The 14,172-nt window shown below is 39.7% G+C and overlaps 1 protein-coding gene across 1 annotated transcript in view; it reads right to left on the reverse strand.

The window, feature by feature from the left end:
- Window positions 1-14,172, reverse strand: part of LOC124711653 (protein suppressor of forked) — a 154,608-nt gene that overhangs the window by 30,731 nt on the left and 109,705 nt on the right. The window contains exons 6-8 of the mRNA XM_047241840.1: window positions 3,996-4,229; window positions 3,346-3,537; window positions 2,291-2,482 (exon numbers count right to left, since the gene is read on the reverse strand). Coding sequence (XP_047097796.1) covers window positions 2,291-2,482; window positions 3,346-3,537; window positions 3,996-4,229 — 618 coding nt within the window. The remainder of the gene's footprint in view (window positions 1-2,290; window positions 2,483-3,345; window positions 3,538-3,995; window positions 4,230-14,172) is intronic.

Raw genomic sequence — 14,172 nt, forward strand, 5'->3', positions numbered from 1 at the left:
CTCCAAAAAACCAAAATATCCATTCATAAAACACAAGGAATAATCAAGATTTACATATGCAGTTTTCACATACAACACTAAAACAAAAAGGACCCTTGCAAGCAGGAAAAAAAAAAAAACTGTATGACAAACTACCTAAAAAAATTAAGGCAATAACTGGCATGCATAAATTCAAAACTGCAGTGAGTGACTACTTGCTACAGAATTGCTACTATAGTGTTGATGAATTTTTATCTACAATGTAAATATGTGAAAAATTTAAATAGTTTATACAATTAAGGCCAAAATAAGAAATGTGTACATGTAGATTTATCTGTGTATTATAAGTGGTCTATTACATGTATGTGTGTGTCGGTATAATCAAGGCCGAAAGTATGAAATGTGTGCGTGTAAAATTTATTTGTGTATTTGTGAAATGTTATTCCCATATGTTACAGTTATATTGCTATATACTAAAAAATATACAACAGTTTTTCTGTTAAACTTTATTGCAAATTATTTGACTTTTCCTATATCATTATGTACCCCTGTACAGTGTATGATTCACAGGACCAATAAATATACAATACAATACAATACAATACAATACAATGTTGTCCAAAGTCTCTCTCTGACATGCTACACATGTAAAACAAGAACTTTTTCTGCTTAGAAGTGAAGGTGGTACTTTTTAGGTAAAAAATTTAACTTGTGTTCCACTACAATCCCTTTCAGTGTCAATGCGCTTTGTCCAATACTGTCCCAGTATGTAGATCCCATATGTAAAATATGATTTTGAGAGGTCTGTAGAACATTCACATGACTTTTGTAACTCTTCACTGGGATCAAAGCATTTTCCAGCCATACATTTCTTCAGATATGTTGATAACTGAAAGTTAAATGGTGCCAAATCTGATGAATTCAGTTTAAATCCAACAGTTTTGCCAAATGCAAGCACCTTTATGGGTACAATGATTGTCCTAATGGAAGATGACAATGATTATGATTATTATTATTATTTTCAGTTGAGGTTACTTCTTATGTACTTTTCCATATTATTATTTTCAGTTCAGGTGACTTATGTGCTTTTCCATATTCTTGCATAGAATTTGTTAGTTCTTGTTTTACCTTTTGGAAGGTAATTAACAAAAAAGAATCACCTTTGCACCTCATTTTTCCTTTTAGGTAAAGGGTAATTAGTTTGCAACTCATTTGACTGATTTCTGTTTTGTTGCTGGCTTGAAGTTATGGACACAGGTATCATCTACTGTATTAAATGTGTCACAAAATCTGTTGGACTCTTTTTTAAAATGCCCCAAACATGTTGTCCCACATTTACTTTTGAGCAGCAAGTAGCTATAGTAATATGAACATAAGAAGTCAGGTGGTAGGGCACCGCGCAGTGGCAAGGAGCAATGTACTATGTGACACTTCAGATAATGGTGTCCTTCTGCCACATCAGTCTGTAGCAAGTGCATTGGGCTGCACGTAGAACATTTAACATTTATTTTCATGTTAGTTAGGTATGGTGAGGTTACTTAGCCATGGTCTTGTTCATTATTGGTGATATTAAATAAACATGGGAAGTATTATGTTAAGAAGCAATAGAAATAGTTTCCCAAGCATATAAATTCTATTAGGGAGAGTCAGAAGCAGAAACAGTGGTCCACCGTTGTGCTCATCCGTGTGTTGCCAGATACCATGGTATGCAACAGCTGGAGTGTGAGGTGTGACACAGAGACACTGAGAAGACTGACAATGCCTCTCTCTGGGTGGAATGCTTCACACTGACACACTATAATGCAGCAGCTATTTTACATCAAGATTTCACCAGCTATTCCATGCATCTTATTTGACAGTTGCAAAATACTAGATTCTGCACTTTCTAACTGTCCTTCATGTGGAATACATTTAAGCAAAGCAGAGCCAGGTTTAGAATCAGGGCCCTCTTCTTTATGATTAAAAGCTACGGAGCAGAGTTTTCAGAAAGTTTCATCTACTACACACAAACTGCTGTACCAAATAAACGGTCACAGCTAAGCATATGCAAATGAGGGCTAATTCTACTACACTATTTTAGTTATCTGCAGGCATCTTCATCCTATTTCATTGCAAGAACTTTCTGGTATCATGTGCAAAGTAATAATTCACTCAATACAATTCTCAACAATATATATGACATTAATTAAGAAAATACAATACTGGAAAAACGCATTATAAATGTTCTAAATCTATCTTTAAACCATCAAAATCTCTGGAAAATAGCAAAAAGCTAAGAAACTACACGCAACATTGATTCTCTACCACTTACCAGTGTTGGATCAATGTCAGGAATCTCAAGAAAACGACCATAGATTTGATGCACCTTCTCATATTTTAGTCTTCCTTCTTCGAAATCGGCATAAGCAAAATAGAGTAACATGTTCTTTTTCAACAAAGAAGCTGTTGCCCTCTCATATACTGCAGCAGCTTCATCACTGAACAGTTTTGCTGCTGTAACATCCTGAACAATAAACAGTTACTGTGAAATTAATGTGTCATATTATCTACACTCAGTGAGACAATTATATAAAATACTTTTCATTTACATACAGTAATTCGTAAAATATTTTTTGCACTGTGCTAATACGTCACAGGCTTTTATTCATGTGCCATCTCCATTTACTAAACCCAGAACTGATTTGATACTGTTTCAGAATTAAAACATGAAATCAAGATTTGCCATGCGAAAGAATATATTTCATAAACTATGAAATAACAATCATTATGGCACTTGAATGTAGTAAATTTGTTTTCAAATTCTTATGAGAGTGAGCAAATATTTAATACTTAATTCCCAACTGTAGGAAAAAAAGCTGAGAGATTTCTGGTAGAATAAGTGGTGCCACATTACAAAAGTTAAAATGAGTATGAGTAACAGGGAACTCTATGGTCAAGCTCTGTGAACTGAGGACAATTACACCATATTAGATACAAAAAGGTGCAGTGACAGTAAGTAGATCTATGTAAACAAGTAAGTTGAAATCATTAATAATCAAACTCAAAGCCCCAGGGACCATATCCTTGTTATTGCAGCACTTCATATATGCATGCCATATACTGAATGGTGCTTTTTAAAAAGCTGATAGTAAATTCCAGTACAAATACTACAGTCCTCCAACATGTTGCATTCATTTATAATTAATTAATAAGTAAGATATCATGATAAATCCATCTACAGCAGATGTTTTGCCTCTTGAAAATTACATTATGAAACATTTACCATGTAAATATCTCATGCATATTTATTTCTTCTCTCTATTCCTGCTCACAAAAATGGACTCCACTATATATAACTTCAAACTTACCACTTTCTATCGAACTTACCCCTTTCTCTGTTAGAAGCTTTGAGCTCTGCTCAAGAAACTGTGCGGCCTCATACCAGATATCAGGATGATGTCCTAAACACAAAAGACATTGTTCAAAAGCAAACATAACACGCCTTGTAATCAAAGTAGTATCCTCAGTTCGCAAAGGGTTTGATTTTTCCCATGCAATGTACTTCTTCCAGAGGTCAACCTGAAAAATAATTTAGACAGAGACAGAATAAAGCTATATATTCTCAGGTATGCAGAATGGAAAAGGTAAATAATAATGCAACAGGCAAATTTTGAAAAATGATCACAGTGTTTCTAACCAAATCTCATACCAGCCAAAGGAAACATCTACAACAATACAGTATGCACTTTTCCAAAAATGAATTTCAATCTGTAGACTAAAAACAACGGTGATGGTCCATAAAATATCTTCTTGTTGTTACAAACACCACATAGTCGACACTCAAAATCTGAAGCAGCATGAACTAAGATTCAGACTTCATCAAATTCATAGTGTTACATTGAAATTCAACATAAACAAAAGTGACATAAAAGTTATAATGAAACATACTACACATACACCTTATTATCACAAATAATTTTAAGTGCCTTCACTTTTTCATGTCAATAGCTAAATTATGAATCAAGTAAAAGAATCACCTGCTTCAACTCTTCTGGATGGCCCATTGGAGGTATGCTAGGGCTGTTCCTATTTAGACCTCTCGTCACCGCTTCAAATTCTTTCGCTACACGACGAGCATTCATATAGTCACGACTACGTTCCATAGACATCTTTTCTGCGATGATTGGATTAATGTTCTGTTCAAAGTTAATATAGTCCTTCCACAACTGTTCAATATTCACCATAGGATTTATTACCCCTCTCTGATAAACCTGTAATTATAAGACACTATTATTTGCAGTTATAATGTAAAGGAGGCATTATGCGTGTTTTAGCAGTTAACACCGTTGTCACCTAACCTACCATGCATAAACACAGGGTTACTATAAATGATTCATTTGTTTTCAACGTTCTATATTTTGCAAAGTATTAAATGTTCAAATATCACCATGTCCTGTCAAAGTGGTGACAAATCAAGGAAAGAGTTTGTCTGTGTTGGAAATGTGAGACCTTCCATTCATATAGAAAGGTAGATCGCCACAATATGAAAGTGAGGAGCACCGAAAACCTTCATGAAATTGCAGCACAAGAACAAGATTCGCTGAAGTCTAACGTTTTCTGTGCAGTGTCACAGATGAAGCTGTATGGGCCTTTTCCTTCTGTGAGAAGATTGACAGGTACCTCTTATCTTGATATATTGCAGTTGCAGATGATTTCACAACTGACTGCTGATTCCAAGAATTTCATCTTCCAGAAAGATGAGGCACCCCCTCTTTGGAGCACCGATGTTTGTTGTTACCTAAACAACGAACTTCATTGTTGAATTGGACTTAGTAGAGAAGATGATGTGGCTCTATTCCCTTTGCCCTGCATGCTGACTGGCCTACACCGTGTGACTTTTTCCGTTGGGGGTACATTAAGTATATTGTATAGCACCCTCAGTGTAAGGGTGGGGTGGCTACAAGTCAGGATGGTGTGAATGGGTGGTGGAGGTGAGGTGGAGGCCAGGAGACTCCACAGAAAGGCAGCTTCAAGTGTAACAAGATATTTATTGAAACATCTGCATTGTTTGATACACTGAGTCAGTCACTGGCCGGCCTCTGAATTCTACTGGGCTGGGTGCCTGCAATGCTGACACGGATACTCCTCCAAGCCCTCAGTCTCTTTATGCAATCCCCACGCCAGCGGTATTATTCTATCTGCTATGGCCCCAAGCAACATCCAGCTGTCGAAACCCATCACAATGAAATGCCCTTTCTGCATTGACTGTGGACTACTGGTGTGCACAGGGAGCACTGTACTGCCCACTGAGCAGGAGTGAGCTGTGCTGCTGGTGTTGACCTATGAAGGCCAGCTACACCCTGGCACTAAGTCTGAAGAGGGATTCGTCGCACAGTGCTGTTGTCCTGCCATGGCCTCAAACCAGTTTAACTTCTACTAGCAGATCCATGTGGCAAGCCAGGTGGATGGCAAGAGCAAAGGACATGTTGTAGCACCAGTTCCCACCTTCAGATTTCTGAGAAAATAGAGTGTCTTGGGGGGGGGGGGGGAGGGGGGGGGGGAAATCCAGATAGAATGTGTGGTGAAAAGGGCACTGAGGTAATGATTGTCATATTTTAGTGCATGTTCTGCAACAGGATATTGTGTGTTGTCAGTATACACCCACTACCACCTATGCCCCTTTATTCTAACTTATAACTTGTTACCCATTAGGCCTCAGTATACATTAATTTCTTCTGTCTCAGCATTTTTTCACAGTAGCTATTCCTTTCTTCATTCTGTGTTAGTTTTCTACAGCTTTCATTTTCTGACCTATTTTTCACCATCCCCTCCCACCTTTATCACATATAATGCACTTCGGTCTTCACTCTTGTTAACTCATGCATGATGTTTTAGGAGTAATCTCTGTGTTAGATATTACCTTGTCTTCTGCCTTTAAGCTCTCATTTTCAAATCTCGCCCAGTTCAGTCTCCAACAGTCAGTCTTTCCTTCCCATCCCATCCACTAAGTCCCACTTGACCCAGGTTCTGGGTGACTTTTCTGAACCTTACCCCTTTTCCTAAGCCTTTCCAGTCATTTTCCTTCACCCCTTTTCCTTCCACTTCAACCCTTCTGCCAGAAGGAGGAGCCACTGGCTCTGAAAGCTTGCTTGTGGAACACCTTTGTGTGTGTGTGTGTGTGTGTGTGTGTGTGTGTGTGTGTGTGTGTGTGTGTGTGTTTTCTCCTGCCACTGCTTGGCGAGTAGACTTTTTAATCTGTCAAATTACATTATATTGTCAAAAATGGATTATTTTCATTGATACCAAGTGACTGACTTTGTTTTCCTTTTCAGCATGTAAGGACTGGATAACATCACCCATTGTCCTGCTTTATACTGTGATAAACTTGTCATGCATTTCACTGATTCCCCTGCTTCTCCAACACCTTTGTATTTGCCTTCTATACTTATTTCCATATTTCTTGCACTGTTTTTGCAAATTCCCATACCAACCCTCCATCTCCATCTTTACTTTTCTTTGCCTTCATAAAATTGAACGATGATGGCATTTTCTGACCATATACCTCTCAAATGGAGACAATCCTCTATTCGTTTGTACTTCTGAATTATAGGCTCACATAATGTAACTTAGATATGTACACCAATCACCATGGTGTGCGTTCATGTAGTAACTTGACATTTTCCCAATTGTTCTACCTACCCATTACCTTTTACCAATGGCCTGTGGATGAAGAGACTAGTTCTTAACTTCTTCACATGCAACAACTGACACTTCATACCTGTTTCACAGGTATCACATCTGGAACTCCCAACCTCAATATCCAGTTATTAATTATTCCTTGTGCAACTTCACTACCTGGTGGTTTGGTATAATAACTATTCTCATGTACTGATAAAATTGATCTATTATTGTTATTACAGAGTGGTTCCTGCTGGCATACACCTGAATGGTCCAAAGACATCAACCACAAACATTTCAAATGGCTTTGAGACTTGTGCTAGCCTCTGCAATAGTTCTCTTTTATGATATAAGTCAACTTGTTGTGCACACTAAATGTAATTCCTCTCATATTGATCCACATTCGCTTTCCTTCCTCTTCACCAGTATCTTTCCGCCATTCTCTGGTTTGTTGCTCTGCACCCTCCATGACCAGGAAACATGTGATCATGTGCTTCCTTTAAAACTACTACTTAAATTTTTCTGGTACTACTACCAGCTACACTAGCCTCATGTCCTTGCACAACAATCAGTCATATATGCTGATCTGTGATTGCGGTTTTTACTGATTACAGTCATTGTCAGAGTTCTGCGCTGCCTACCACTTCGCAAGACCATGACCCAGAACTTTCACTACTGCTACCTTTCTTCTTAGTGCATCTGCATTCCTATGCTTCTTCCCTGGCTTGTGTACTACTTAACATACTACTTAACAGTCGAACCCACTAAATCTCAGGGCCCATCTTTCAGCCTACTGGACAGGTCCTTCAGTTTCAATCAACACCTTCAAAACAGTGTGGTTGGTCACTACCCAAAATTTTTTCCTGTACTGATAACATCTCAAATACATCGACACCATAAATGGGGGTCAAAATCTCCTCCTCCGTTGCTTGAATAGTTGTTCTCTGCTGCATTCAGCTGGCTTGACGTGTAGGCTACAGGATTCAGTTCATCATTAATCTCCTGGCTTAAAACACACCCCAAAGTATGATTATATGGGTCACATGAAATGATAATCTGCTTCTGAAGTCTGAAAATACTGGAACTAGGCTGGATGTCAAAACTCGCTCCTAGAGTTGACACACTTCTGTCCCTACGAATTTCACCTGTTTCCATCTGTTAGCATGCTTTGTCAGTAAGCCCTTTCACAGATTTTCTGTAGCAATCCCCAAACAGGCTACAGTTCCTTAATCAACTTAGGCGCTGGAAATTCTCTTACAGCTTGTACAAGCTTCAGGTCCCTCCTCACACCATCTTTATTAATTACATGGCTTATCTCGTGGTCGTGCGGTAGCGTTCTCGCTTCCCACGCCCGGGTTCCCGGGTTCGATTCCCGGCGGGGTCAGGGATTTTCTCTGCCTCGTGATGGCTGGGTGTTGTGTGATGTCCTTAGGTTAGTTAGGTTTAAGTAGTTCTAAGTTCTAGGGGACTGATGACCATAGATGTTAAGTCCCATAGTGCTCAGAGCCATTTGAATTACATGGCTTAAATACCTTACCCCTTCGATATGCAAAACGGCTCTATTATGTGATCAACAGCAGATGTGCAACTTTTTGTCTCATAAATGCTTCCCGAGACGAAGTCGGCGCTACTCCAGGTCTTTTTAGAACATGGTGATATAGCCTAAGTAAACAAGACAAGAAAGACTCTCAACACACCATTTGTTAATCTTTGAAATGTTGCAGGTGCATTTTTCAATCAAAACAGCACTCCTTTTCCAATCAAAACTGCGTTCTTTTGAACCCAATGGAACCAAAAATGCTGTCTTTGGCCAGTATTTAGGAACAACCTCCAATTGATGGTAGCCACTCCTCAAATCCATGACAGAAAAGTACCAACATTGTCCCAAGCTGTCAATGGTCTCAGTAAAGTTGAGGATAAGGTACACATCTGTAACAATCTTTGTGTTCAGGAAGAACCTGTACTATCTATAACCATCTACATATTTTGTGAGTACAATCACAATTCCTGTAACCCCTGTACTACTACTCTCTCTTATTATCCCATCAGCTAACTGCTGGTTAATAAAGTCTTCCATAACCAGCTGGAAATACCTAGGTATGCAATATGGTTTCTGACACATCGGTGCTTCATACCATGTTAGTTTTTGGTGTTGAGTCATGGGCATTGATGGCAACAGATTGCAAGGAAAGAGTAAATTCTCAAATTTATCTGTTTCTCTCTCCACTCCACTTTCCTATATATAATGCAGTTTTATGGCAGCTTGCCGCTGCTTGTGGTTCACACTCCTCATGCAGAATGTCCAAGCTCACTATCAACATCCCATTTCCTAACTTCACTTCCACAGTGGAAAAATTATCCATATTTATGGGTACCACTCACCAGTCAAACCTTTCCTGCACATGTACAACACTTGTCTTAATAAAACACCTTGTTGGATCCAGTATATTGTTCTCTTCCAAAGGCTCTACAATACAAAACATACCCTCAGGTAGATCAGGTTCCACACTCACCCAAAGTGACTTCCTGGTGCCACTTGGCACACAATTATGTGAATCAGGCCTTGGTGCAGTTGTATGTGGGTCAAATGGATTGTCCAATATACTAGACAATCCTCACAAAAGTTCCAACAGCTTCCTCTAGCTGTAATGTCATTCTACTAAGTTCTACTCTATGTTACCGAAAGTAAAATTTAGCACAAGGTTGATACAAAAATGCAATACACTACTTCCACAGACTGCTTACGCCGGGCAGCCCCTACACGAAAATCCACGTCTGCCGTCCCCAATGGGCTCTTATCACTATCCCTGTAACCTATAGCACAATGGGTTCCATTACCTTCAACCCACTACATTTCTACTGGCAAGCAACACATGCGCCCTTGTGTCCAACAGAAACTTCTACTCTACACCTCTCACAGCACCTCCACCTCTACATAAGTATTTGCTGCATCTAATTTTAACATGAACACCTTTAGATGGACTTTGTATTCCCTGGCTGCTTACCACCTTCTCACCAACCCTTGTTGTCCTTTACCAAAATTCTGCTGCTGATATCTTCCATTTCCTCTATTTCCCTGTAGCTGGCAACACTGCCTCTGTAAATACCCTTTCTGCTTAATGTTTGCAGAAATTTTCTCACGTCCATCTCATACCCCTGTTGATACGTCAATTTCTTCAAAATCCACCACTAATCTAAAAGCAGAATACAGATGCTTTGGTGCATCTGTATACACCATTTTTGACATATCTGATATCCCCTCAGAAAAGTGCCCTTTGCTTAGCTTCTTGCAGCAAAACATTCTTTGTTGTATCATGCTACCCTAACTTGTTTGTGGTTTCATTACATTTCCTTATCCTGTCTGTGAAATCTTATAGTTTCCCCATGTCTCTCTACAATGGTGTTCAACTGCTGCTGAAAATATCTTGCACTATTCTGTAATTTTTTTTTTTTTTTTTCCAAAATTCTCTTCTCCAACTGTTCAAAGCTTGCTGATTGTTCCGTACATGTCCTGTACATTTTCACTTCTCCCACTAGTCACAATTTTGGTACACATAATTATTGGCTACCAGGCCAACCACCCATCTCTACTGATGCTCTGAGGTCCTCTAAGAATTATCACACCTCCTCAGACGATTTTCCAGGAAAGGGAGCAATTAATCCTTCAGCAACTGGCTCTGCCTAATGCTGCAGTACATGAAACAATGCTAACTGTTTTTCCTAGCTGTCAGCTGTCCATGTACCTGAATATTGTCTGCTATCAGCTGTGATACCTTTTATAACAATATCCTCACTGCTTCCAGCTCTGGCACACCTTGCATCTCTGACTCTGCCATTATGACACACGTACTCTCCATTACACACAATAATACAAAAATAAATTACTACTCCAAAAGAGCATCACAAATTAGTCTTGTTATATCATGAGCCACCTACAATCTCTATACTATTTTGCAATATGACAATATCGACGATATGTATAAGGCACTGACTCCGTACATGGCACAGTATGCCAAGAAAGTTACATTGTGTACAGCTTACAGACACCAAATACTACTCTCAACCATTACCCTTCAACTCAGATAAGTCAACTGGCTCTTCTGACCTAAACAGAGTAACCTCCAAGTTACAATGACTGTCATGTCTTGCTTACATGTCTATTACATTCTTCAAAACACAACACCAAATGGTTCATTGCTCACTGCACTGAGCTCAGCTGACACTGTAGGACATGTTGCAGATGCCTTGACACGAGAAGACAGCACTGCAAATTCTGATACCAAACTACAGAGCCCCCTTTGCAGAGTGGGGTGACTGAGCCACAAAGGTGCAAGCAGGTTGTGGAGGTAAGGTTGGAGCCCAGGAGGCTCAAGAGAAAGGGTGCTCCAAATGTAACAAATTTTTTATTGATGCATCTTCACTGCTTGATACACCAGGTCAGCTGCCAACTGGCCACGGAATTCTGCGGGAGTGGCTGCCAACACACTCCACGGATACTCAGTCAAACCGAAGACCTCATTACATAAACTGGCTGTACAATCCCTGCACCAGCAGTGCGTACTGCATGATAAGTGTATAATGTCCATCCTGCAATGGCAGTGGACGACTGGTGTGTACAGGGAATGACCCTGGGCAGGAGTCGGCCATGCTGCCCTGTACCAGGGCACTAAGTCCAGTGATGGAATGGGTGCGCACTGCTTTTGTCCTGCCATGGGCTCATACTGGTGACTTCTGCTGGCATATCCATGTGGCATTCTCATTCAGCATAGCCCCATCACCCTGGTAGTGGTATGAAACAGAATAATTCCATTACAAAAATGTCCAGTGCCTTTGTCAGCAGATGTGTGTATATGCAACTACTACCCAGGTATTCTAAAACACCACAGCCACTGTCAATGTGGAAATCTGTCTAGCCATTTGCTGACCTAGTCTGTGCAGTACCGCCGAGTTGCTGTTCCAACAAGTAACCTGCCTCGTAACAGTGCATTGGCCTTTTTGAATTATTACAGTGACAATACCCCGCGGTTGCCTACCGTCAGTGCTGCAGCAATGTACCCCCTCATGCACACACTACACACTAAAGCACAGATGTGGGCGGTTTTCTGCAGTCATGTGACCAGATGGGCACTCGTAGAACATTTATAGAATGCAAAATGCAGACTACATCTACATGATTACTCTGCAATTCACATTTAAGTGCTTGGCAGAGGGTTCATCGGACCACAATCATACTATCTCTCTACCATTCCACTCCCGAACAGCGCGCGGGGAAAACGAACACCTAAACCTTTCTGTTCGAGCTCTGATTTCTCTTATTTTATTTTGATGATCATTCCTACCTATGTAGGTTGGGCTCAACAAAATATTTTCGCATTCGGAAGAGAAAGTTGGTGACTGAAATTTTGTAAATAGATCTCGCCGTGACGAAAAACGTCTTTGCTTTAATGACTTCCATTCCAACTCGCATATCATATCTGCCACACTCTCTCCCCTACTACGTGATAATGTCTGCTTGTGTCTGTGTATGTGCGGATGGATATGTGTGTGTATGCGAGTGTATACCTTTCCTTTTTTCCCCCTAAGGTAAGTCTTTCCGCTCCCGGGATTGGAATGACTCCTTATCCTCTCCCTTAAAATCCACATCTTTTCGTCTTTCCCTCTCCTTCCCTCTTTCCCGATGACGCAACCGTTGGTTGCGAAAGCTTGAATTTTGTGTGTATGTTTGTGTGTCTATCAACCTGCCAGCGCTTTCGTTTGGTAAGTCACATCATCTTTGTTTTTAGATAATTTTTCCCACGTGGAATGTTTCCCTCTATTATATCCATATCATTAGTTTTTATAAGGTAAGTTACATTTGCTGTCTCAGGTGAAGAAACAAAATGTAAAAGAAATGCTACTGAACTAAAGGAATAGATCCCATTATCTTCCAGCCTGTAATAAGTCTGTTGTACATAAAGTGACACCAAAGACTACTGGCATCATCATCAATATTCAATAAATTATAGAGTCTCTGGAAAACTGTGTTACTGAATGCTACAAGCTTTCTGTGAAGTTTATAAATAGTATGAAAACCCAACTTGTCACCCATCCTGTTAGAGAGAACACCAAGACAAATAATGAAAAGTCAACATGAGTTTAAAACACTTATTTTGTGATGTACTGAACTTATACGTGGAGGCTCACAAAGCATCTCACCAAACAGTTACTTTTAACACCACAGTGCTTTATTAGACATGGTCCTAATGGATGTAGTATACCCTTGCCTTCCTCCAAACTTTGAACTCACCTCTACAATTTAAGATTGGCCCCAAACCATGGAGTAACTTCGCATGTTTCACCTTTACAAGTTAGGGAAAAAAGTGATATGTGACAGAAAAGTCCTTGGACTGAACCATGGAAAATTGGATTTGAAATCTGACAGTTACCCACTGGGCAACCAAACCATATTCATTACAGGTACATTGAATTAATCATCATTCATCAACTTCAGCCTCTGTAACAAAGAATTCCGCAAGATGAACTTGGAAATGCATTCAGCTTCTTCAGTCTTTCTTCTTAAATTTGGAGAGTATATGAAATATTTCAAGGATCTTCAATACATTTGAAGGCAACATTATAGAAGTCCATGCTAAACAAAGAAAGGAAGGGTAAATGATGGAAGGAATATGTACAGGGACAATTAAGGGAAACAAGCTTGAAGACTATAATATAGACAGAGAAGAGGTGGTAAGTGAAAATAAGAAGAATCTGACAGACCAGACTGAAACCAAGACCCCAAAATCACACGAAGTTGCCTCAGAATTATTAAGATCCTTTGGAGAGCCACCCATGGCAACCTGTTTTACCTTGGGTGCAAGATACATGGGGCAGATGAAATACCATTAGATTTCAAAAGCAATGTAATAATTCCAATTTGAAAACAGGCAGGTGTTCATAACTGTGAATATTACTAAACCATCAGTTTAACAACTCATGGTTACAAAATACCGAGACAAATAATTTACAGAAAAATGAAGACATTGGTAAAAGCCGGGTTCCAGACAAATGAAGGAACATAGAGGCAATAGACTGAAGGAAGGCAAAGCAATGTCAATTGCATTTGCAGATTTAGAGAAAACTTTGACAATGATGACTGGAACACACTCTCTGAAATTCTGAAGGTGCCAGGGATAAAACACAGGGACCAAAAAATTATTTATCTAGACAACAATTATAACAATCAAGGATGTGAAAGGAAAGGATTCGTTGAGGAGGAGGAGGAGGAGGAGGAGGAGGAAGAGAGAGAGAGAGAGAGAGAGAGAGAGAGAGAGAGAGAGAGAGAGAGAGAGAGTGGTGGGAGGGGTGGGAGGGAGGGGGGGGGTGTGTGTGCAAGCTATCCCCAATGTTATTCAGTCTGTACACTGAGCAAAAAGTAAACAAAACTGAGAGGGTATCTGGAAAGGGGGTCAAAGTTCAGCTCTGATATTTGCCAATGATACTGTAATTCTGTTGGAGGCAACAAAGGACTTGGGAAGCAGTTGCTTACGGAATTAGCTT

This window comes from Schistocerca piceifrons, chromosome 8 (genome assembly GCF_021461385.2).
Source record: "Schistocerca piceifrons isolate TAMUIC-IGC-003096 chromosome 8, iqSchPice1.1, whole genome shotgun sequence".
Classification (NCBI taxonomy): domain Eukaryota; kingdom Metazoa; phylum Arthropoda; class Insecta; order Orthoptera; family Acrididae; genus Schistocerca; species Schistocerca piceifrons.